The sequence below is a fragment of the Microcaecilia unicolor genome, chromosome 1 (assembly GCF_901765095.1).
Source record: "Microcaecilia unicolor chromosome 1, aMicUni1.1, whole genome shotgun sequence".
NCBI classification, from domain to species: domain Eukaryota; kingdom Metazoa; phylum Chordata; class Amphibia; order Gymnophiona; family Siphonopidae; genus Microcaecilia; species Microcaecilia unicolor.
In genome coordinates, this window is record NC_044031.1 from 147,595,453 (window position 1) to 147,621,098 (window position 25,646).

Consider the following 25,646-nt stretch of genomic DNA (forward strand, 5'->3'; position numbering starts at 1 on the left):
TGTAAGCTTATTTTATAAAAGCAACATAAAGGCTCCCAGAACCAGCTCCAATAATGCACAAATGTTCATATACAAATACAAAGCTACTCCAATAAAGTAAGTATGTATGGGTAGCCAGGTCTCTGGTGATCCCCCTGTTTGGAGAGACAGATTTGTAGGACTACAGAACACGGGTTTTTTTTTTTTTATTAGAATCCCAAGGGTATGGGGGTAGGAGAGGGGTAGACACTTATATAAAGTCCTACATCACTAGCCACTGATAGGAAGATGATTGAAAGCCCCGTGCTGTTCCAAACAGCATTCTAAAAATAGCACTGGAAAAGCATGGGGCTTTACTGCCCTATGATCAGAGATAATAGCATGCAAATTTATGCAATCTAATATCTCTAATCATAGGGCAAAATGCGGGAGGATTGAGTCTGAGCCCAGATCTGTCAAATATAGGGGCTGGAGGTCCATGGGATCACCAGGCCCCAAACAGCATGGCCCTGGAAGCCTAGTACCTTACTCCAAGCCATGCGACATGGGGGCTGGAGGTCTGGCAGACCTCCAGTCCCTCTGACCCCCTCCCCCACAAGTTCAGAGGGGCTGGAGATACGGTGGGTCTCCAGCTCCCCTAACCCTCCCTAACATCCCCTCAAATGGAGCCCTGGTGACCCAATGGGCTGTGAGTTAACCCCTCTGACCTGGTGGTCTAGCGGCTCTCTTTCCCTCCCCACTACCTTTGTTGGAGGAGGAAGGTGGCTTCCCTCATCCTCTATCAGTGCTGCCTCAAAAATGGTGGTGCCCAGCCCTGCCCATTGCATTCTGAGATGCGCTGGGTGGGGCTTCATACCATATAAAGGAGTTTCTGTCTCAAGGGGGCTGGGTTGGGGTTCCTGCTCCTGCGGGGGGGGGGATGCTACATTGGGGAAAATGGGGGCCTTCTAGCATGCAAATGCAGGCTGGACAGGGCTCACCATTCCTCCCAATGGTCTGCAAACCCTAACGCCAGCTCCAAGCTGGCATAGGGTTTGGCACGCTGCTCGCTGATCATTGGGGAGGAATACATTTAGCATGCATTGTGCTAAGAGCCCTGTTTTACATGCATTTGCATGCTAGTTGCATTCAGAGCCCGCAAGCACGTTGTTTCACACACTTGGGGGTTCTGATCATGGGGCGATAGCAAACACGGTGCTATTATGGCACTAACAGCCTACGTTTGCTTCTGATCATCGGCTTAATAGTAAGGCTCACTTTTTCAATCTGTCCTCCGGAAGAGTCATATTCCAAGGGTAGTAGCAGTAAGTATTTACAAAGTGTGCTACTTGCTATTACCCCTCCCCCCTGCATTCTGCTTTGCCCAATTACAGGGAGTTCCTTTGAAGTAGACATAAAATCAAGCAGATTTGCTGATCACGTGAGTGCCAAGCTCATTATTGTAAAACTATAGATTTATCTCATTGACCCCTGATGCAGGTGCTTGATGCCGAAACATGATCCGTGTTGGTCTACCAATAAAAGATTACTATCCCATGCTTGAACAGCCCTTGGTGCTTCTTTGTACTCTCCATAAAATGTGCTGCACAGCATTTACTGCATGCTAATGTCAGTTAGCGCACACTAAGCTTTAGTAAAAGATTTACCACAAGTGAAATATTGTAGAAAGAGAAGCATTTAGAAGTCTTAATCATGCTAGTTGTTCCCATAGGCGCCCGGTGTAAGAGGTTTGGACAGGTTAAGCCTCCCCTGCTGTGCTCAGAGAGGTTTAAATTGTTGATTTACCTCCATCCTCACAGCAGGAGCTGCAGTGAAAGCCATCTAGCCTTGTGTAACCAATTGTAGAAATTGGTTTATGGTTTGTTTTCTTACTGCTGGGAGAGCGGGGGAGGGGGGTGTCCTGGGTTGCCAGGGAGATATTTAAAGAGGATGACTTCCTGACCTGCACTGAGGACAGATAGCAGCAGAATTGGATACTGGACCAGCATGATCAGAAAAAGTCACCAGACAACAAAGGTAGAAAAGATCATTTTATTTTCATTATAGTGTTTGGAATATGTCCACTGAGAATCAGATGCTCAACATTAAAAGTTTATATTTATTTACTTATTTATGGCATTTTATCCCACATTAAACATGAATTAGGGTGTTTTGTGGCTCTACATGAGAATTGTGATGATATGATCCCTTGTTTCATATTGTTGACAATCTGCATTTTCCGTATGGGTGGTATATTGGTGTATTAGGTTCTGCCCAGTGTAATATTTATGGTACAGTAAGGTTCTGAGTGTGTTTTTGCACAAAGTTGTGCATAGTGTTTTGCAGTTGAGCGATTGTGCTTAGAATATGCTTTGAGCAACCACTTTATTCTTTGACATATGATACATATCTAATATCTAAAAATTTAATAAAAGGTATTGTGATTTATTTTTATTTATTTTTTCTGTGTGTTATCAGACAATTATGCATTTAAGCTCCACCCCTGGCCCCACCCCTAACCCCGCCCATTTAGCCTCCCCAAACAGTTGGGCCACCGACCGCCTATGGTTGTTCCTAAATAGCAAAGTTAGGGTATTGCTAGATGTTTCTAAAGAGATGCAGGAAAAGAATAAAGAATTTGCATTATTTTTTCTTAAATATCCATATAAGTGTAGAGCTAAATGTAAATATGTAAAGTATGATTTCTTTTTACTATCCCAATTGACTTTTTTTTAAAGCTGTGAATAATCCTGTTGGTTCAGAGATTTTGATCCCTAATGAGGTAGCATAGATGGCCATTCCAAGTAGTGAATCCTGAGATAGCAATTAGACTGTGTACCTTTTTTTTTAGTATACAAATTATGATTTAGATCAGGCTTTACCAACTTCATCCCGTAAGGGCTGCAAACAGACCAGGTTTTCAGAATATCCTTAATGAATATGCATACTTATATCAAAAATCATTGAGTCCTGATTTATAGATAGATAGATATGTATAAAACAACTTTATTAATACATATTCTATACAATATAATCCTAAACCTTTATTGAACCACAAGCTCATTAACAAGGATGTCTGCTATACCACTAGTCAATTGTTACACAATTTTTCAAGATTTTTAAGCAAACTATATGTTGTAAATACCATCCAATAAAGCCCATTAGATTCTCCAGAAAGGTGTCTATGTATATAAAACAATATTGCTGAAATCCTCACATGCAGACAACGTTCATAATATGCATGTCACCACTGTTGTAATGTATTCTTGCCACAGAGACGGCTGATATGAAGGATTTATTCAAGTGCAGTTAATTGCAGAAAGTCCAAATAGAGACTCGCTTATGGATCATTCAAATACATGCTATTAGTCTCTTCATGACATCATGTTTCACCATATTGGCATCTACAGGAGACTAAAGCTAAACCGCAAATATAAAAATGTTCTTCTACTCTGTCCAACATTAGATACAACCCCCATAAACACTCATTCTAACCTAGAACATACCTCATACAGCATCTCTAAATTTTTGCTCTGGCACTTCCAGAAGAAATTCTCACTGCAGGGAATCACACCAACAACTAAATCCAAAACAGCGTCTGACTTACCAGTGGAAATGATGCCTTATAAACTTTGTCACTTTTCACATATGCACCCATTCAATTTCCCTATTACAACCCATTAGTTCAACAGAATTCCAATTGAAAATTATCCTTTGTTCTCTCCAAATTAAGAGTGTACACATCACCCGCCTGTTGGTAACTGAACCAACAGGACTACAAAGCATAAATCTTCAACTGTATGTTGTGTCTGCTGCCAATGTGCCACAAAAGGTGCCTCTTCCTGATTTAATCTCAAATTACTCAAATATTATGCGATCCTGTGCTTGACAGGTTTTTTTGTTTGTCCAAAATATCATTTATTGCAAGGACAACAAATCCCACAGATTACTTGCTTGGAGGAACAATCAGTATATTGTAACAGTTTAAATTCCCTCCCAGTATTAGGGTTTACAATACTACAGTGACTATAGTAAACTTGCAGTAAACACAGTGACCACATATGGTATTACCATGAAAAATAGACTGAGAGCGACTACAGATTTAATGTAATCTTTCAGTAATTATCCTAAGTTCTGTCCCCTAGTATAAGCAAATTGCAGCTTAAATTCAAAACCAGTATGTTGTAAACGGGCCCACTGTTCCAGTATGGGGGAGGAAGCTGCCTCCCATGAATAGCCAGAACTTCACAAAACTGCCACCAGGAAATACTTCAAAACATTCCTTTATTTTCCAGATTCATAAACAAAACTTCACTCCAGAGTAGAGACTTGCTTCTCAGGCAGGGCTGTTCTGCCTTCCTTAGTACATCAGCCAATTACACAAAGACTTTGCCCCTTTCCCTGAGGGAATGCAATAGTCCTTTGGAAATCCCTGCTGTTTTTGGCCCCGTCAGTAGCCAACAAATAGTACTTGTCCCACAAGCAGGATTTCCCCTCAAGACAAACAGTTAATCACCACGCAATCTTTACTTTCATAAACAAGCCTTCCAACTTCAGAGGTTCTCAAAATAATCAGATTTCAAAACATGTTAATAATTCCCCCACCATTCATGGTTTCCCCAAAAGAAAACCAGGCTTCTCTACTTAAGCAGGGTTTAAACCAAAATAAATTCCCAAAACCATGTAGGTTCCAAACCTTCAGGGGCTGCCTTCCTCAGCTCTCAAGCTCCCCTTCCGTTCTGCTTTCTTCCCCTGCTCAGGCTGATTAATTCCCTCTTCCATCCAATCCTCCTCCTGCTTCTCAGCCCACCCCTCCCTATTACAGGTGGGCAGCATGCTATACAGATTGCTGGTCCTGAGAACTGGCTCCTTCATTCACCCTCCCTTTTGTGGTCAGAGACGGTATATGGCCAGCTTGCCTATCCCCTGGGATCTCACTGCTAGGACTGGAAATGCATTCTGGGATATGTAGTTCATGGTTCTGCTGCTTCACTCTATACATCGGGGATGTAGCCTTGTCACAATGTAGAGACAGAACATGGCAATTATTTGTTGTAGCTGATGTACTTGTGAAAAATAGGGTAACACACAAGTAATACACTTTTCATCTTGATCTTTAGATGAATTAAATAACCAGTGCCTATGTGCATTATATGACCGTTTAAAGGTCCTTCGTACTACATTTCTAGGGTATCCCTGGCTCACAAACCGTGTTTTCATCTGTCGGGCATGATTCATAATGGTTTATCGGTCAGAACAAAAATGCTTGACCCTTAAAAATTGATTCTCCAGTATATTATCTCTGAAGTGATGGGGATGAAAACTCCTATAATGAAGGATTGTATTCCTGTCTTTTTCTTTACGATAAATATAAGTGTTAATCTGTCCCGAATCAAATGACATGTGAATATCCAAGAAATTAACAGTGGGTCCTTCAATTCGCCAGGTGAATGTAATATGTGGATCACTATTGTTTAAATATTGCATAAAGTCCTTCAAACAGCTCTGATCACCTTCCCAAATCAGAAAAACATTGTCTATAAAACAGTTCCACAGGGTTATATGGGAAATGTATGCTGATACGCAAAATTATGCTTAAATTCCACCATATATAAACAGGCAACTGTTGGAGCTACAATGACCCCCATGGCTACCCCTTTAATTTGCAAGTAAAACTCCTGCAAATAATTCTTCATGATGACAGCTACTTGGTCCCTGCACTTGAATTTAATCCATAGATAGTGATAATAGGACCAGCAGAGCATGGATCAGCGATAAAGCCGCTGTCTATGGTACGTTTGTGTAAAGTGCATTAAGGTCCATAGTCACTAAAATTATCTTCTGATCATATGACACTGATACATGGTCCTATATTTGTAATAAATAGGATGAATCATGCACAAATAAAGCGGCTTGCTTTACCCAGGGTTTTAAGATGGTGGTCAAGATATTGCGAGAGTTTCTTCTTTGTTGTCAGGAAACCATTTATTTAATACCATGGGGGGGGGGGAGGGGGGGCGGAACCCTTAATGGACTGGCCATGTATTTTAAAATTACACAAATTTATTATCAGGATGGCCAACAAAATAAACTCATAGCATAAAGTAGGATGTGATCCTATCCTTCTTATAATCGAACGAGAAAAACGCCCAAGTTCCGACCTAAATCGGGAGATGGACGTTTATCTCACAAAAACGAATAATGCGGTATAATCGAAAGCCGAACTTGGATGTTTTCAACTGCACTCCATCGCGGAAGCGTACAAAGTTGACGGGGGTGTGTCGGAGGCGTGGTGAAGGCAGGACTGGGGCATGGTTATCACCCGAACAGAGATGGGCGCCTTTCGCCGATAATGGAAAAAAAGTATGCGTTTGTAGCTAGAATTTAGGGCACTTTTCCTGGACCCTGTTTTTTCACGAATAAGGCCCATAAGTGCCCTAAATGACCAGATTACCCCCAGAGGGAATCGGGGATGACCTCCCCTGACTCCCCCAGTGGTCACTAACCCCCTCCCACCACAAAAAATGATGTTTCACAACTTTTTATTTTCACCATCAAATGCCATACCCACCTCCCTGGCAGCAGTATGCAGGTCCCTGGAGCAGTTGTTAGGGGGTGCAGTGGACTTCAGGCAGGTGGACCCAGGCCCATCCCCCCCTACCTGTTACAATTGTGCTGCTTAATGCTTATTAGTCGTCCAACCCCCCAAACCCATTGTACTCACATGTAGGTGCCCCCCTTCACCTTTTAGGGCTATAGTAATGGTGTAGACTTGTGGGCAGTGGGTTTTGAGGGGGATTTGGGGGGGGGCTCAACACACAAGGGAAGGGTGCTATGCACCTGAGAACTCTTTTACCTTTTTTTTTTGTTTTTATAAAAGTGCCCCCTAGGGTGCCCGGTTGGTGTCCTGGCATGTGAGGGGCACCAGTGCACTACGAATCCTGGCCCCTCCCACGAACAAATGCCTTGGATTTATTCGTTTTTGAGCTGGGCGCTTTCATTTTCCATTATCGCTGAAAAACAAAAATGCCCAGCTCACAAATTGTCAAATAAAACATGGACGTCTATTTTTTGCGAAAATACGGTTCGGTCCGCCCCTTCACGGACCCATTCTCAGAGATAAACGCCCATGAAGATAGACGTTTTCGTTCGATTATGCCCCTCCACTTATACTAGATCTTGATTTGTCATTTTCAGGGCACAGATCATAGAATTCTGCCTGACATGGTCCTTGTTCTCCAACTTCTGAAGTTGTTGTCAAAATCCCACTCCAGCCCATCCAAATCTGTACACCCACAATTAGGGCACAGACCATAGAAGTCTGCCTGGCACTGGCCTTGTTCTCCTGGCCCCCACCCCAAAGCCAGGCTAGTATTCTCTCCCTGTCTCTCCTTTGGTCCAACATCTCTCCTCTCCCTGCCTTTCTCTCCACTCCCCATGATTTCATGAAGAAACTTTCATTAGGTTTTCTACTTTCTGCCTTTTTACCTCCACCCTGATCCAGTCTCTGTCTTTCTCTTGCTCCCCTCCCCCTCTGCCTATTGTGTGGCATGTCTCCCTTTCTTGGAAACCCCTCTATCTTAAAATGTGCATCAGCATTTCTGCATAATGGGCAGTGGCAGTGATTTGCATAGGTCATCTGCTGCTGAACTTGGATCCTTCTCTCTGGAGCATCCTGCCCTTGTGGAAGGAGGAAGTTATGTTAGAAGTGGGCATGGTGCAGCAGAGAGCAGACCCTGGGCACATATATGCTTAGGATAAGTGTTGTCTTACTAGGACAGACCAAAGGTCCATCAAGCCCAGTATCCTGTTTCCAACAATGGCCAATCCAGGCCTCAAGTACTAAGATCCTAAAACAGTAAAACAATCCATCTTTAAAAAAAAATGACTTATGGACTTGTCTTTTAGGATTTATCCAAACCTTTTTTAAACCCTGCTAAACTAACTGCTTCTGAGTCCTGGGCCTGCTAAGCTAACTGCTAAATGCCAGCATGTGGTCTAAGTAGTAACCTGCAAATACCTGCTTAACTTAGATAGTGCTTATTTGCAAGGAGGTGTACACAGTAGGCAAGCATTGGCTCTCACACATGTAATTTACAGAATACTGCATGTTACACACATCCCTGTGGCACTTAGGCACTCAAAAGCTTTATTAAATACTTGCATAACCAAATAGAGCTGGCTAAATTGGTATGTTCCTTTATAGAATAGGCTTCTGCAAGGTGTCCTGTTATAACACTGACTGCTGTCACCACATAAGCATTGGGAATATCTCCCCCTCTCATGCTATGAATGCTGCCTGGTCAATCTGAGAAACCAAAGCTGGGTGTGTGATTTGAATCTTGATTTTTTTTTTTTACATGACAGTAGCCCAGAACGGTTTTGATTTTAAGACTTTGTTCTGCAGTTCATCCATTGGACAAATCTACTGTGTATGCTTGACTTTACTTCTCTAGTTCATGAACTTCCATCCTTGGCAAACAAACAGAAGAGTACAGGCGCTGGCACCAGAAACTTTATTACATATAAGCCACATGAAGTGAAGTGGGATTCCAGATTAATTCTTCCAAAGAGCTCTTACCCACCTAAATCTGCTTCATATACTGTGAGTATATGTTTTCTAAGCTATTCTTTTTGACAGTAACAGTCTTTGCTGTTAAGCATGGATATTTTTTATCGGCTTTTTAAGCTAGCAGACAGAGAGGGGCATAATCGAACGCAAACACCCATCTCCATGGGCGTCTATGTCCGAGAACGGGTACGTGAAGGGGCGGGACAGACCGTATTTTCGAAAAAAATGGCAGCCCATCTTTTTTTTCGATAATACGGTTTGTGCCCGGCAAATGCATCGGAGTTGTGCGTATTTGAGCTGGGTGGTTTCGTTTTTCAGCATTAATGGAAACCGAAGGCGCCCAGCTCAAAAACGAACAAATCCAAGGCATTTGGTCGTGGGAGGGGCCAGGATTTGTAGTGCACTGGTCCCCCTCACATGCCACCAACCGGGCACCCTGGGGGGCACTTGTAACAATTAAAAAAAAAAGTAAATTACCTCCCAAGTCCATAGTGCCCTTCCTTTGGGTTCTGAACCCCTCAAATCCCCCCCCAAAACCCACTGCCCACAACTCTACACCATTACCATAGCCCTTATGGCTGAAGGGGGGCACCTACATGTGGGTACAGTGGGTTTTGGGGGCGGCTTGGAGGGCTCCCATTTACCACCACAAGTATAACAGGTAGGGGGGGTGGGCCTGGGTCTACCTGGCTGAAGTCCACTGCACTCACTAACAACTGCTCCAGGGACTTGCATACTGCTGTGATGGAGCTGGGTATGGCATTTGAGGCTGGCATACAGGCTAGAAAAAAAAGTTGTTAACATTGTTTTTCTTTTGGTGGGACCACTGGGGGAGTCAGGGGTGGTCATCCCGATTCCCTCCGGTGGTCATCTGGTCATTTAGGGCACTTTTTGGGGACTTGTTCATGATAAAAAAGGGTCCAAAAAAGTGGCCTAAAATTGCACTAAAAATGGCCATTTTTTTTGATTATTGGCCGAAAGCGCCCATCTCTGCTTGGCCGATAAACACGCCCCAGTCCCGCCTTCACCATGCCTCTGACACTCCCCCGTCAACTTTGTTCGTTCCTGTGATGGAGTGCAGTTGCAGGCGCCTAAAATCGGCTTTCGATTATACCGATTTGGGTGCCTTTGCGAGATGGGCGCCAATCTCCCGATTTGGGTTGAAATATGGGCAACCATCACTTTTGAAAATAAGGCTGAGAGAATAAAAGTGGGCTATGATAGCTCCACCTGTTTTAAAGCTTACACTCAAGATACAATATACCCAGGGCATTTTTGAGGGGTACTTGTGGGTACTCAGTACCGACACCTTTTCCATTGTCTGCTAAAATTGACCCATGGACCCCAAGTTTTAATGAAAGAGCTCAGGCTCTACACACCAATTCTGTCTTGTCATAGAGTCTGTGACTGGTTGCTGGGGGCCTAGCTATTGTGGGGTGGGTCCCTCAGTGATCAACCCACCCTTGAAGGGTGGCCTGGCATTTGAGTACCGGCATCTTTTTCGCTAGAAAAAACGCACTGAATATACCAGAGCTCCACAAGTGTAGCACAAAAGAGTACATAGCTCTTAAAGGAAGTCTGTGCTCTATGCTACTCCTAATCCTACTAGGGAACTCTATCTGATCTTCCACAACTTAGCCTCTTCTAAGAAAACTTATTTTGCTGAGCTCCCTGCTAAGGACCTTGCTAAATTTTCCATATGAAATTACTTGATCTTATCAGTTCTTTACTAGCCCTGATCCCTCCCCACCTCATCTTTCCCTGATTTCCTCAGACCAGCAATATTGTCCTGACTTTCCAGTTCCCAGCATTGGCACTTCAATCTAGTCTTTCCATCCTCGGACCCCGGGATCACTCAAAGATTTTTGCTGGTAGGAGATGCACTTCTTGCTTCTTAGACCCCTTTCCATCTACCTGGCTGCAGGTCTCTAAGCTACAAATTTTATCTAAAGTTCTATCAGTTATTAATAATAGCCTTTTGACTGGAACAGTTCCTTCATTTTGGAAATGTGCAGTAGTGCACCCTATCCACAAGAAACCAGCTTTAGACCATCATATACCATCTCATTACTGTCCAGTGTTAAACTAACAATCTCCCTGACCTCATGTGCACCTTTCTTTAAATTAGTCACTTTATTTTCTAACTCCTCTAATTATTCTCTTAACTATTGATTTGTTAACCATCTCTCTGGCCTCATGTGCAACTTTCTTTAAACTAGACACCTTACTTTCTAACTCCTCTTACTCTCTTACCTATCTATAAGTTCCATCTTTGCTTATACCTACACTGTCAATTAAAATGTTCTATTACGTATTGTGTTGACATTGTAAGTAGTATACTATGTTCTATATCTATCTTATTCCAAGGTTAAACGTATGTAATGACCCAGACCTCCAAAATTGCAGAAGATTTCTGTATCAAATAGACCTCAATACCTCCACCCCTGGTCTAACACCACATTGGTGAAATAGAACCTTTATATAAAGGATTCCAGGGATTCTGTGGGGTTAATTCCTATCATAGGTCATAATTTTATTCAAAAGATTAAATTTATGTTTTACCAACAAGCAACTGCTAATAATAATATTGGCTGGTCTTGATCAACACATACTTTCACATCTTACATAAAAATATCATGACTCCAATGTTTACACGGAGACCCCTTATCTCGATACTTTCATTTTCTATTTTCTATAATTATTCATCTTTTGCTTCCGTCCCTTTAAAATTGCACTTAACTGAATTCAGTTAAGTGCAATTTTAAAGGGACGGAAGCAAAAGATGAATAATTATAGAAAATAGAAAATGAAAGTATCGAGATAAGGGGTCTCCGTGTAAACATTGGAGTCATGATATTTTTATGTAAGATGTGAAAGTATGTGTTGATCAAGACCAGCCAATATTATTATTAGCAGTTGCTTGTTGGTAAAACATAAATTTAATCTTTTGAATAAAATTATGACCTATGATAGGAATTAACCCCACAGAATCCCTGGAATCCTTTATATAAAGGTTCTATTTCACCAATGTGGTGTTAGACCAGGGGTGGAGGTATTGAGGTCTATTTGATACAGAAATCTTCTGCAATTTTGGAGGTCTGGGTCATTACATACGTTTAACCTTGGAATAAGATAGATATAGAACATAGGAAGCCAAGGTACCTAATTAAGGAAAAATAGAGAGTAGTATACTATGCCATACTTTGTATTGTTATTTAAATATTTTTACTGCTGTAATTGTCTATTGCTCATGTTTGATTTATTCTTATTGTACACCATCTTGAGTGAATTCCTTCAAAAAGGTGGTAAATAAATCCTAACAAATAAATAAATCTCTGCTTCTTCTCTAAGATCCTCGAGAAAATCATCCTCAACCAGCTTTCATCTTTTGTAGAGAATACCTTAGCACTTCACACTAGACATTCCAGTTTCTGTTCTCATTTTAGCTCATGTCTGCCCTACTTAGTGAGATTTATTCCTACGTGGATAGGCATCTTTTTGTTCTTGCTATCTCACTAGATCTTTCAGCTGCTTTCAATCAATGTATAGGCGCGTTAGCATTCAACGTGCCTTAAATTTACAGGTGCGTAAAAAACGCTAACGTACCTTAGTAAACACACCCCATAGATAGGTAAGAGAGTAAGATGAGTTAGAAAATAAGGGGACTAATTTAAAGAAAGTTGCACGTGAGGTTGAAGGGGTGGAACGCCGGATACTATTCGAATACTATGAATACTACTGACCACCAGAACAACCTCATGTTTTGTGCCTACTGATGGACTCTAACTCTGCTTTTGGCCTTTTAGCCATACCTTATTAATGCACTGGACCTTTTGTGCCTTACATATAATGAGCCTAGACTAAGACCAAAACCTGTGCAGTTTAGACTTTTACTAGTAGTATGTATTTGTTAACCAGCAGCTAGATAACAAATTGTAGTAGTCAGCAATTTAGGGCAGCTGGCTCTGCCAGCCCAGTCTCGTGATCCATGCATAGAGGCTGTATTGTGTAAATGTGCTGGAACACTGAAATAAGTTACTGTTTTGCTGCAGTTTATACTATTTTGCTGTAAAGGACAATTTATTGTGCTTAGCTAAAAGAAGCTGTAACCAGATAGCAGAACCAGCTGGAACTTGTGCTGCTTATCAGTATATTGCCTTATATGGTATATGCAATGCCAAATAACTGTGAATAGACTAGAGACCAGTGTTGGAAATAGAGGGTTGTGTGCAAAGCCAAAGATAAGTTTCGTTTCCTGGGTTCTGTGTAAGATCCTCTGTCTGTAACTGCGCATGACTACTGATAAGAGTGTATAAGAACGAGTGTCAGGTGACGCTCAGGGAGCAGTATCCTGAGATTACTCAGTACTGTTCAATTGCTAGCAATAAAAGCTGTCCTGCCTTTGGAACCAAATTTGTCTTTTGTTTTCTGATTTTCGGACCCGTTTCATTGGCGACCCAGATGGGACTACAAAAGGGAAATGGATTATATTCTTTCCCCTCCCCACTGCAGCCAGGTCGGCTCATCGACCCCCTCCCGAGAAGATGATAAGTGGCCACCGCTGATTTCAGTGTTCACCTCCCGGCAGAGGGCCGATTGATTCCGGCTGACTGGAAGTGGGGCTGTGAGGTTCCGGCAAGACACCTTTTTCTATTTCAGAGAGAAGCGTATGACGGCGCGGCCTGCGACCCCGGCGGACAGGCGAGTATACTCTACGTAGTGACCGGCCCAGTAAGGACCGAAGAAGAGGCGTGATCACCCTCTTTTAGCCAGTGACTAATACGGACTATTGGTATAAGACTAGGTCCCGAAACTCACTAGGCTCCGACGACGAAACCGAGCGGCGAACGGGAAGGTTTCTTGTGGCGTATGAAAATGTAGACTCTCAGGCTTCTCTGAACTGCAGATTCCATGACCTTGTGTACACGAGCTGCATGAGTCGTAGAATGGAATGTGTTTAGATAACGTGCTTGAGAACCAGATGAACTGTTCAGCAGCTGAGGAGTGCAGGTTTTTTTGTCTCAGGCTGCTATAGCGTAAAAGCAGTCCAGGGTTTGGGACCCACTCATAAGACCACAGCCGGTGGTGGGAGTGGGCTCGAGGAAATAATTACTCCGGGTGCATGTTAACAGAGTGATATGAGCCTTTGAACTTAACTGTTGCATCATGTTAGAAGTTATTATAAGATACTAGGAAAAAAAAAAAAAAAATGCCCGTTTCTGAGTGCAATGAAACGGACGCCAGCAAGGGGCCCCCTCCCTCCGTCCCTCGGAGCTACTCGCGTTACTTGTTCGGGGTTCGCGTTTGCCTCGTATTTCGGCCCTCGAGTGTTATAGCTCCGCCCTCGACGTCATGACGTTTTGACGTGTTGTTTTTTTACATAGAGAGATAAGATTTTGTTTCTCTGAAACAGGAGAACTATGTATTCTACAGCAGACGGTGCAAGCTTTGTATATGCAGCACCAGGATTTCGTTGCTGGGGATAATGTTGTTTATCTTTCTTGAATCTGGTTGTTAAAAAGGGTATGACAATTCATGCTTTTCTTTAAGTCTAATGGGTATAGTATTACGGAGGTTAAATATAAAGCCTCCCTTCAGGAATGCAGCCTTGATGTTCCTCCAGCTGTTTTTGTCACGCTATGTTAACTTTCAACTTTGTGATTTACTGAAAGGTGCATGATGGCATTTTCAGCTCCATGCTGCACTTGGGTTCAAAGCACGGTGCATCTGTTGTAATTTACTGTGAGATTTATGGTATCGTGTTCATTTACTGACCATAGTCCCTAAAGAATGTAAAGAAAACCACAGAAGGTATCCCACACCCCAAAAGCTAAAACATTGGATTTTAAAACTCAGATTTGTAGCTTATGTCAAAGTTACCGAGAGAGCTTGTTGCAGCTTGTTTCCTCCCCACTTCTGCACAGATACATTCAGTTTAAACAAACCCTGCATTCGGGAAAAAAAAAAAAAAAAGGGTCCAGTTTGTGCTTTTCTTCAGGGACATATCAGCTGCCTGTAGCCATGAGCAGTTGCCTTTTATGCAAACCTTATGAGTCTCGTAGGCAGTGCAAATCACAGCTGCTTAATTGTATTGCACTAAATTTGTTTTCCTCCACTGCAAAGGAGGGATGCAAATTCCTAAGTTATTCATGAGACTTGCAGACTATTTCTTGCCTATGCTCTGTACCTACATCAGTAGGATTTGTACAATAAATGTTTGTCTGGTGAAATATCCCACGTGTATGTTCTGTACCCCAGGTAATTGAGATTTCAGAGAGATAAGTTTTAGGTTTCATGTGGATTTCCAGTGTTTGTTGTTTCAATGTTCAGTTGTTTGCTTATGACGTCACTCTTCTTTCTTTTATTGATGACTTGCTCCCTCTGCTGATCTTTGTGTGTATTACATGCCCAAGTTGCTTTGGGAAAGAGAGAAAAAAGAAAAAAAAAAAAAAAGGAAGACAGTCCCTGCCCAGAGGAGCTTGCGGTCTAGACTAGGGCAGACAGATAAGACTCACAATTACAGACTTTTGTTTTAATAATGTGATTTAGGCAAGGAACCGTTTGTCTACTAAACTATTTAATGTGTTTAATTCATCATGCTTGTGATAAATATATCTGTGTTACTTTACCTTGGGCAATTGTGACTCCAGAGATCTTGCCCCCCTCCAGGGTAAAGGAATTTAGCTGAATGTTCAGATTAAGAAGTTGTTAATGTACCTTGAATGAGAATGCTTTGTGCTGCTATAGAACATTTCTAGGCACCTGCCTACGTGCTGACATCATCCTTGTTCTAACTTTTCTCCATAAATCATATGTCTCATGATTTTAGCTGGACGCTTAAACCAGGTTGTCCAGAGAGGTGAGGTGTACCATGATAAAGATCTAAATGTAAGTTTTAAATCATAGGGAATCACATTGTGAAGAAGATGGAAGCAAGTTCCCAGTCATTGAAAGGTTACTGAGATGTTTGAAGCTTGTAAAAGATATACTGCCAATGTGCAAGTTGTGTGAATAGTGTGAATAACCACATGGCAGGAGTACATGATTATGTGCTATGAAAGTACACTTGTAAGTTCGATAGAAGGGTTGTGGAAGTGGATATATGTGGAAGTGTTTCAACAGGACTATACTGTTTGGGGATAGGCTACAGAATAGCAATTCATTTTATTCTGTATTACCTATCAAAAGAAGCATGAAATTTGAGTATAGAAGTAAGCTAATGGCATTTTGTTAAGGGTTTGACCAGATATTGAGTGAATTATTATCATTTATGCCCTGAGGCCTACATAGAGGCCCTGTATCGTTTGGAGTCCTCTTTCTTGTTTTTCAGGTTCATCAAATTGTCTTCTCACCTTAGTTGGCAGGCAGGACGTGACATCATTTGACTGTGATCACTGATGGCACCAGTCTGTGTTAAGACCTGCTGTCCACCATTCCTGAAACAGACCTGGCCACCGCATTCTCCTCTGTTCTCAGGGTTGTTGCCTATTACTGCAATGAACTTTCTAGAATTGTAACCTTTATATCCCAAAACAACTCTGTTAAGGTTGCACCAATGCTGGAAGGGGATGTTGGTTGAACTCATTTTGTTAGATAGACTGCTAAACTCTAGGCCAGCATTTAAACTGGTGGTCCATATAGGAATATTGCTATACATTCTCAATTGTAATGATTTCTTTTTGCTTACTTGGTATAGGCATCATCACTAACGCCTCTGAAGCCACTGATTGTTTCCTGTATGATATTGTTTCAAGATCGCATGTATTGTCTCATGTTGCAAACACAAGATCCTAAAGTTCATCCAGTCCCACACACAATATACCCTATGCAGCTCGACATAGCAACCCGCCAGAGATCTGATGATGTGCCAGATCAAATATGGACCGGTTGTCCAGTACGTTGGTGACCTGTTGATTGTGTAGTGTTCGCCTGAAGGTTCTTGACAGCGGGCTGCAAATGCCCCTGAAATCTGTCACCTGCTTGAAGCTGTGTGGAAGCCAAGAAAAGTCGCTGTGATGCACTGTAGGGCCCACACAGGGAAGACAGATTCCATAGCCCGGGGCAACCGACGTGCGGACGAGGCAGCCAAGAAAGCCTGTCAAGAACCCTACCCTCCTGAACCTACTCCTCATCCATCTCCCTGAAGAAACCCCCGCATTTACAGAAACTCCCCCAACAGGGAGTCTTGAAATTTACCAGAAGCCAGGAACGTCGGAGTATAGGCCCGTCCAAGACTTGAGGAAGGTCAACAACCAGGTAGCCGACATAGTTGCCCTCGTACCGAACCCCTACTCCATTTTAGCCCAAGTGCCAGCCCAGACCAAGTGGTATAGTGTCATTGATCTGAAGGACGCCTTCTTCTCCATCCCCCTCGCCGCCGACAGCCAGAAATTGTTTGCCTTCACGTGGGAAGACTTACAGACTGGTAATAAGCAGCAGTTTACCTGGACACGACTCCCCCAGGGATTCAAGAACTCCCCCACCCTCTTCGGCGACCAACTCGCTCAGGACCTGAAGACGTATCAGGACGAGTATGGGCCGGTCGTTCAATACGTGGACGACCTGTTGGTGGCCCGTGAAACGTTCACCGAATGTGCTGAAGCTACCCTCTACCTCTTGAAGACCCTGGAAGCCCAGGGGTACCGAGCCAGCCAGAAAAAGGCCCAGATATGCGAGATCGAAGTCGAATACCTGGGTTTCCGCCTCCGAGAAGGAACCCGGAGGCTCGGTATCCCCCGAACCCAAGCTATCCGCAACCAACCCACTCCTGCAAATAAGAAGGAACTACGGGCACTCCTCGGAGCCGCTGGATATTGCCGCATTTGGATCATCAATTTTGCTATCCTGACCCACAGTTTGTATGCCAAACTGAAGGGGCCTGAACTCGAGGGCCAAGATCTCCGGTGGGAGAAAAGCGAACTGAAAGCCCTTCAGGACCTTAAGGATGCCCTTGCGGCCCCACCAGCGCTCGGACTGCCAGATGTGACTAAGCCGTTCCACTTGTTCATCGACGAAAAGAAGGGATTGGCACTTGGAGTCCTCACCCAACTGGTCGGCACCTGGCAACGCCCTGTAGCATATGGATACCTGAAGCCCTGGCATGGACTGTGGCCAAGGAGGGCCACGACCGCACACACCTGGGCAAGGAAGCTCTGGGACGCCTACTCGACCTCAACAAACTGTCCCTGTGGACCAAAAATGCTTCCAGCCAATGCGCAACTTGTGCTCGGAACAATCCAAGGGCGGGACCTGGCCCGATGCCAGGACATGTTCTCCCAGGCACTAGCCCCTTCCACGTTTGCCAGATTGATTTCACGCATATGCCCCCAGCACGGGGATATAAAGCCATCCTCGTCGCTGTGTGTACCTACACTGGATGGATTGAGGCCCAGCCTACCAGAACTGAAATGGCGAAAGACGTCACTTCCTTATTGATCCATCACCTCCTGCCGAGATACGGCCTTCCCAGACAGATAAACTCCGACAACGGCTCTGCATTCGCCAGCGAAGTTACACAACAGCTCAGTACGAGACTGGGCCTCGACTGGAAGTTGCATTGTGCATGGAGACCCCAGAGCAGTGGAATAGTGGAGAGAGCTAACCGATCCCTCTTTAACCAACTGGCTACCGACCTCTGGGAGCCTCAAGAGTATCCTCGTCAGGGGGGGCCTGTTTTTGCTGTCCTGCCTATTAATACCTTTGTCTCTCCCCTTAGTTTTCAGGTGTCTCCGCTCCACCATGGAAAGCATCGCTGACCGCCGTGCTGCTGCCCAACTTATGGCTCTCCAGATGTACTCCCCCATTCCCCAGTCTGATGAAGCTGACGATGAAGCACCTTGTGGCTGACGTGCACCTTTCACCTCCTGAGTCACTTAATGGGCCAGTACCCTTGTGTCAGCATAAGACCGGATACAAAGGGGGGGGGATTCCACTAGGGGCCCTCCGTCTCAACCCCGGCGAAGCAACCAACGGCTGCGCAAGGGCTTAGGGCTCGCTTGTTGCCTCCCTCGCTAACTATCCTTGTCCTTTCTTTCTTTTTTCAGGGTTCATGGAAGTGATACTTTCCACCAGATGGATGTTCAAGTATCAAAAGGGGGGAATGAAGGGGTGGAACGCCGGATACTATTCGAATACTATGAATACTACTGACCACCAGAACAACCTCATGTTTTGTGCCTACTGATGGACTCTAACTCTGCTTTTGGCCTTTTAGCCATACCTTATTAATGCACTGGACCTTTTGTGCCTTACATATAATGAGCCTAGACTAAGACCAAAACCTGTGCAGTTTAGACTTTTACTAGTAGTATGTATTTGTTAACCAGCAGCTAGATAACAAATTGTAGTAGTCAGCAATTTAGGGCAGCTGGCTCTGCCAGCCCAGTCTCGTGATCCATGCATAGAGGCTGTATTGTGTAAATGTGCTGGAACACTGAAATAAGTTACTGTTTTGCTGCAGTTTATACTATTTTGCTGTAAAGGACAATTTATTGTGCTTAGCTAAAAGAAGCTGTAACCAGATAGCAGAACCAGCTGGAACTTGTGCTGCTTATCAGTATATTGCCTTATATGGTATATGCAATGCCAAATAACTGTGAATAGACTAGAGACCAGTGTTGGAAATAGAGGGTTGTGTGCAAAGCCAAAGATAAGTTTCGTTTCCTGGGTTCTGTGTAAGATCCTCTGTCTGTAACTGCGCATGACTACTGATAAGAGTGTATAAGAACGAGTGTCAGGTGACGCTCAGGGAGCAGTATCCTGAGATTACTCAGTACTGTTCAATTGCTAGCAATAAAAGCTGTCCTGCCTTTGGAACCAAATTTGTCTTTTGTTTTCTGATTTTCGGACCCGTTTCAAGGTCAGAGAGATGGTTAACACAGTGGTTCCCAAACCCGGTCTCGGAGGCATCCCAGTCAGCCAGGTCTTCAGGACATCCACAATGAACATCCATGAGAAAGACCCGCATGCAGTGGAGGCAGTGCATGCAAACCAATCTCATGAACACTCACCATGGACATCTCAAAAACCCAACTGGCTAGAGTGCCTCCAGGACCAGGCCTGGGAACCACTGGGTTAACATATAGGTAGGTAAAAGAGTAAGATGAGTTAGAAAATAAGGCGACTAATTTAAAGAAAGTTGCACATGAGGTCAGGGAGATGGTTAATATTATCTCAGCTAGAGTAGGAGTGGATAAACATGTCCTGCTGTAGTATGTGCAGCTCGTGAGACTAATAAGTTAGTTACTTCTTCCATTAAAGGTCTGGTTGAAGAGCAAAGCTTTCACCTGCTTTCTGAAGTAGAGAGAGTCGTGTGTTAAGTGGAGCCTTTCAGGCAGTGCATTCCAGAGTGTGGGGGCTACTCCGGAGAAGGCTCACTTGCGGGTATCACATCGTGTAATGTCTTTTGGAGAGGGTGTGGTTAGGGATACGCCTTGGGAGTCCCACAGGGTTCACCCATTTCACCTGTTTTATTCAACATTATTATGAGTACATTGAGTACGGCCCCAGGAGTCTGTTTTAATATGCTGATTATATTTTTATTTGGCTTCCAGCAGCAGATACTGTTGATCAGACATATTCTGCACTTTCTACCTGTATTACTAACATAATATTGTGGGCAACTGAACATAGGCTAAAACTTAATACTGATAAAACGAAGATTTTGTGGTTTAGTAATGCGTTGGATTCTGTTCTTTCAGCAATTCCTATTGAACAATCTCATTTTCTTCCAGTGATGCGTAGTTCTCGAGTGTTGGGAATAATTTTTGATTCTCTTCTCATTCAAACCCTAAATAAATCATTTGGTGAAAATAATATTTTTTAAATTGAGGCAACTGAGATCTATTTGGTCTTTAAAAAAAACCCACTTTGCTTTTATGGTTCAATCTTCTATATTGTCACAGTTAGATTATTTTAATTCGGTTTATGTTGGATTCCCTATGAAACAACTAGACAGATTACTACTATTGCAGAATACTGCTGCTAGAATGATCTTTTGGTATAACAGATATGATAGTTACCCCTTTGTTAGTTGAGTTGTATTGGTTGCCAATCAAAGCTAGGATAATGTATAAAATCTCTTGTTTAGTCTTTCAAACATTTACATGATTTATTTATTTATGGCATTTGCACCCCATATTATCCCAAACAAGTTTGGGTTCAATATGGCTTACATCAAACTTTTAAAGTAAATTACAATAAGAGAACTATAACAAGCATGCAAAACAATAATAGGTAAAAATATCCAAGCACTAAGATGACTCATTTTGAAATAATAAATTAACCATTCTCTTCTCCTGTCCCACCTTTCTTCACTCGGGCTTTCTGGCATGGTACTGAAATGGTTTGTTTCTTATCTTACTGACTGTTCTTTTCATGTGGATACTACTGTCTTGGTTTCTGCTTCTCAGTCTCTCTCCTGTGGGGTACCTCAGGGCTCTGTCCTGTCTCCTCTTCTGCTTTAACCTATTTCTGATTCTACTTGCCACCCTCATTCAGTCCACTGGGATCTCCTTCCATTTCTACGCTGATGATATTCTCATTTTCCCTATGAACCCTGCCTCCACCAATATTGGTCCTGTACAGAAATGCCTGGATCAGGTTTCCACCTGCTCTCTACTCACAGACTAGTCTTGAACCCCCAGAAAACTGTTCCCTATTGGTTTACTGGAGGCCTCTCTATACCTTCTCTTGCACAGAATCTGTTTGGTACCTCTGGAGTTTTTCTTTGGTCTCTGTAAACTGCAACTTCACACTTGCTGGACATAAAATTAGATTTTAAATAGTATGGAAAATGATAATGAAAGTTTGGATAATGTTACTGCCCAAGAAGTTCTGAAATAGTTGGAATGGTGGTGATACTCCCTTTCTGAGTTGTTGAAATGTTTTTTAAAGATCAGCCCTAAAGGTTCACTCTGTGCTCCAGAAGAACTCAAGGTGGCAAGTGTGATATTGGAGCAAAGGTTCAAATGTGAAAAAGGAGCAGCCAAATGAACCAACTAGTGGCTAATAAATCAAGAATTTATTTTGCGAAGCAATCTTTCATGACAAGGTGTGTTATATATTGCCTTGCTGAGGCTTATTTTGTGCCTCTTTGTATCTTCCAGAAATGTGATACTGGAGCCATTCATCAGGAAATGCTTCATGACAGTATGGAAAATATATGACCCAATTTAATAATCATTTAAAGTTCTGGTGTAGTCACTCTTTAAAGCTAATGCATATAAGTCAATACTTCTTCTACAGAGATTTTATTAATTATGTTGTTTTACTGATTATACACTTAGAGATATAGACGAAGGCGTGATGTATATAGTGCATTCATGGATCGTGTAGAAGAAAAACTAACAAAGACCTGGCAAGAGGTAAGTAAACTGGAATTATTTCATTTCAGGACAAATAACAAATGTCAAATATTGGTCTCATGAAAAAGAATCGTAAAAAACCATTTCTTCACTGGGGTCAGTTTTCAGTTACATTTATTTAACCAATCTAAAATGTGTGAGACCTGAAAACATCTGGAAATGTTCAGGGCCTGGAGTTTTTCCAGACATAATTGCAAGAAACTCATTGTGGTTGAATGGACAGTTAACAGGTTCCTCATCTCACCAAAGGATCTGCTGTGTCAGCCATATACAGTATTTTCAGAGGTTAATGATATGGGCCAGACCCGTCATTTTGGGTGGGTCCAGAGTTAAGATGGGTGGGCCTTCCAAAACTCCTCCCCCTTTGTCCTACATCTGTCTCCCTTTCCTCCACCTCTGGATTTGGCATTTGCCCTCCCCCTGCCCGCTCCTTGACAACTCTCCCACTTTTCTGAACTCCCCTCCCCACTCTACCTTAGAACCTTCACTGGCAGCAGTGATGCACGTCTACTGCCTGTTCTGGCCCTGTACACTTCCCTTTGCCACGTCCTGCCAAAAAGGAAATGGGAAGTGATATCAAGGAGGGTGGGACATAGAAGAGGGAAGACTCTGGGGCCAGTACAGGCAACACCGGTGAAGGTGCTAAGGTAGAGCGAGGAGGGGATGTTGCCAGGCAATGGGAAAGGGGCAAATTCATTCCAGATCTGGAGGCAGAGGAGAGTGAGAGAGGGAGTAAGGCAGCCACTGGTGAACTGTTTTGGAGTCCAGACAGGGTGGGCCTGAACCGTGAATGGATGAGCCTGTGCTCACCCAGGCCCACCCATAGCTACTCTATTGGATGTATACATGTAGATATATCATGCACAGATATTTTAGAAATGGTTCTGCAAATAGATTTCAAAATGGTCAGCATCAGTAACAAAGCATCAAAAGTAAGGCTTAGAGTTCCTTCTACTTGCGGTAAAGAGAACCATATTAGGGCCAGGCAAAATTGAAGCAGAACACTATAAATTAGTTTGCTTGCACATTTTAAAAACAGTACGCATATGCATGCTAAGACCCAGTCCTTGAGACACATCCAGCCAGTCAGGTTTTCAGGGATAGAAATTTACTAAAGTGTGCTAAGGTTTTGCTCTTTCTGCATGTTAGTAGTCCAAACTATAGAGTGAAAAGTGCAAAGTTGGTAATTGCAGCTGTGCTATTGCCAGTCAGGCCAGTGCAGTAATAATCCACAGGTTAGCTGTCAGGGCAGGCCACTTCCTGTTTTGCCACGGTCATGCCCATTGTTGAATAAAACATTTACCATGGCATTTTTACCGTGTAGTATATTTTACCTCATGGAAAGGGCGGATTGCCCATTGCAACAATAGGGTAGTGCTCGATGGCCATAGTAGTAGGGAGCCCACTCTCCCCTATCTTCCATCTACTTTAATCATTTTTAATAGGTGGTTAGAGGCCCATGACCCTTAGTATCTGGGGGCTCAAATCACTGTCAGTCATGGTAAATATTAGCTTGAGCTCATGGTAAATGTTATCTTGAGTTGGCGCTAATGTTTACTATGTGGAAAACCCGCACTATCTGCTTTATGCTGCTTAGTAAAAGGGCCTCTTAATGTGTCAATTGCAAGGCTGCTTTAAGGATTTTGTAGTTCCTCATTCCAAAGTGATAGTTGTCATGGTTTTTTTTGCCAGGGTCAGTGAAGTGAATGAAGCCACAGGAAGGAGTCATGCAACCTTTATGAAAACCAGAACTACTAGAGTTTACGAGTGACTAGGAACAACAGGTTCTGCACCTATGGTTGTATAAAGACAAATTTAATATAATTAATTGTAAAATATAATATTAAAAATAAAATGACTGTGTCCCAGAGGAAAAAGAAACCAAACAACCAAGAATGGAGAATTATCCCAGTGTCCTGCATCAGCGTACCAGTATTGTGTTCAATATCATAAAATCTATCAGGTCTTTGTTGCAGAAAAATAGTATTTGTGTTTGAAATATATGAATTAACATATTGTTTTGTGTTAGTAATGCAGAATTTCATTAGCAAAATGTTATGTTTATGATTGCAAAAATACTTATTTCCCACCCTAAGCTTCCAAGTAGTAGAGGAGCAGCTTACAGTTCAGAGCAATGAGCTAAAAAAACAAGAAATCAAGGGTTCAAATCTCACTGATGTTGTTTGTGACCTTGGGCAAGTCAGCTAACTCTCCATTGCCTCAGGGTCAAACTAAGGGTCCTTCAACAAAAAAACTGTTATGTTTTGGGCTTAACACACTATAATGGGGGACTTTAACGCACAATAAGCCAAAAACTAACACTGCCTGAAGAAGGAGCATTTCCTCTCTGATCAGTATTCAACTGACAGTGATCAAAGTTTTTTTTTTAAATGTTCCTCAGGATCTCAGACCACTGCATTAACCATTAGGCTACTCCTCACCACTGAAGTACTAGAAACCTGTGGCTATGGTTTGTTCTTTATTGAAGAGGCTTACGGAATTCTGGTAGCTTTAGTGGTTCTTTAGCATCAGGAGTGGTCCCAACAGACAGAAGAAGGGAAGATGTGGTCTCTGTTAATAATTATACATCTCCCTCTATAAAAGTGGACGTAAAGAGGAGATTGGGAACTACAGATCAGTTAGTCTGACCTCCATGGTGAATAAATTAATGAAAACACTCTTAAAACAGAACATTGCATATTTCTGGAATACAATGGATTGCAGGATCCGAGGTAGCACAGTTCAACTAGAGGAAGATCTTTTCAGACAAATCAGATTTTTTTTTTTACTGGGGGAGTAGAGACTTGGGCTGAGGCAGAGAGCTAGATGTGGTGTATTTAGATTTCAGAAAGGCCATTGACATGCTTCTACACAGGTGACAAACTGAGCACCTTTGATTTGGGCACTAAATTGACTGGGTTAAAAACTGGTTGAGTGGTATGCAACAAATCATAGTGGTAAAAGGCATTCATTTCAGAAGGATCAGGGTATTAGTAGTGGTGGGCTGCAGAGTTCTTGGTGCAGTTCTTTTAAATATTTTTGTAAGTGATATTGCAGAAGGGCGGTCAGGTAGTTTGCCAAAATCTGTAATAGAATCAATACCCTGGAAGGCATGGATAACTTGAGAAGGGATCTAGGAAAACTTGGGAGAATGGTCTAGAGTTTGGCAGCTACAGTTTAATGTTAGCAAATGCAGGATTGTGCATTTTGCCTGCAAAAACCTGAGAGAATGGTACAGTATAGGGATGAAGGACTTTTCTGAACAGAAAAGCGGAACGTGGGGGTGATTGTATCTGATGATCTTAAGGTGGCAAAACAGGTATAAAAGATGACAAGAGCCACAACAATGCTTGGGTGCATTGAGAGAGGAATGGCGAGCAGGAAAATGAAGGTAGTGGTGGCTCTGGTGAGATTTCTTCTGGAGACCCTACCTTCAAATAGATATTAACAGGATGTAGTTGGTCCAGAGGGCATCTACTAAAATTGTCAGTGATGTTTATCATAAAGATCTCAACATCTGGAATCTGCCACATACTTTGAAATACATATCACGCATTTCGGCACATCAGCCAACATGAATACAAACAAACTGCTCATGATAATCTACTTCCTCCCCCTAATACACTACGCATGGACTATTCCCAACATAAACACCAATTTACCCACAATACACTGTAGAAAGTCTCTTGCTGGTCCAGGCGGTGGAGCCCTGCCCCCACCAGCTAAGAGCTCCTGTTCTTCCTTTTTCTTTC

At 42.8% G+C, this 25,646-nt stretch overlaps 1 protein-coding gene across 1 annotated transcript in view; it reads left to right on the forward strand.

Annotated features, from left to right (window-relative positions):
* LOC115470351 overlaps nt 1-23,666 on the forward strand; it is a 32,360-nt gene extending 8,694 nt beyond the window's left edge. The window contains exons 3-5 of the mRNA XM_030203477.1: nt 8,415-8,563; nt 21,817-21,894; nt 23,587-23,666. Coding sequence (XP_030059337.1) covers nt 8,415-8,563; nt 21,817-21,894; nt 23,587-23,595 — 236 coding nt within the window. The 3' untranslated portion in view covers nt 23,596-23,666. The remainder of the gene's footprint in view (nt 1-8,414; nt 8,564-21,816; nt 21,895-23,586) is intronic.
* Nucleotides 23,667-25,646: the final 1,980 nt, after the last annotated feature.